At 60.4% G+C, this 804-nt stretch overlaps 1 protein-coding gene across 1 annotated transcript in view; it reads left to right on the forward strand.

Annotated features, from left to right (window-relative positions):
- The window catches only part of RCC2 (regulator of chromosome condensation 2), a gene marked incomplete at its 5' end in the record, with an annotated part of 21,075 nt that overhangs the window by 9,750 nt on the left and 10,521 nt on the right, over positions 1–804 (forward strand). The window contains one exon of the mRNA XM_017732687.1: positions 654–790. Coding sequence (XP_017588176.1) covers positions 654–790 — 137 coding nt within the window. The remainder of the gene's footprint in view (positions 1–653; positions 791–804) is intronic.

Below are 804 nucleotides of genomic sequence, written 5' to 3' on the forward strand. Positions count from 1 at the left end.
AAAATGGCACCAAAATCCCCCCCTTTCACCCCAAAATCTGGGAAAATGGCACCAAAATCTGCCCCTTTGACCCAAAATCTGGGAAAACTGCCCCAAATCCGCTCCTTTTTCCCCAAAATCTGGGAAAACCACCCCAAATCTGCCCCTTTTGCCCAAAATCTGGGAAAACGGTGCCAAAATCCGGGAAAACTGTGCCAAAATCCGCCCCTTTCACCCAAAATCTGGGAAAATGGCGCCAAAATCCGCCCCTTTCACCCCAAAATCTGGGAAAACTGTGCCAAAATCCGCCCCTTTCACCCAAAATGTGGGAAAACAGCCCTAAATCCGTTCCTTTTCCCGCAAAACCTGGGAAACCAGCCCTAAATCCGCCCCTTTTTCCCCTCTGGAATTCCCTGGCAGGAGCGGGGTCGGGATTTCCGTGTGGGATGAGCGGGAGCCGCCTCAGGCTGGGCCAGGGGAAGTTTGGGAAAGATTTCCCAGCAAAGCTGGTTGGGAATGATCCGGGGCTGCCGGGATGGGGGGATCGGAGCCGGGATCCCGAGGAAAAGCTGGATGTGGGGCGGGCCCTGGCACGGCCTCCCGGGCCGTTCCCAGGCCGGCTGATGCCGGCGCTTCCCGGCATTCCCCGGATTTGCCGGGATTTGCCACCGCAGGGCGCAACGAGAAGGGGCAGCTGGGCCACGGGGACACGAAGCGCGTGGAGGCTCCCAAGCTCATCGAGGTGCTGGCCAGCGAGGCCATCGTGGCCGCAGCGTGCGGCCGCAACCACACCCTGGCGCTGACCCGGACGGCCCCGCCGGGGGG

This window comes from Corvus brachyrhynchos, unplaced genomic scaffold (genome assembly GCF_000691975.1).
Source record: "Corvus brachyrhynchos isolate BGI_N302 unplaced genomic scaffold, ASM69197v1 scaffold215, whole genome shotgun sequence".
NCBI classification, from domain to species: domain Eukaryota; kingdom Metazoa; phylum Chordata; class Aves; order Passeriformes; family Corvidae; genus Corvus; species Corvus brachyrhynchos.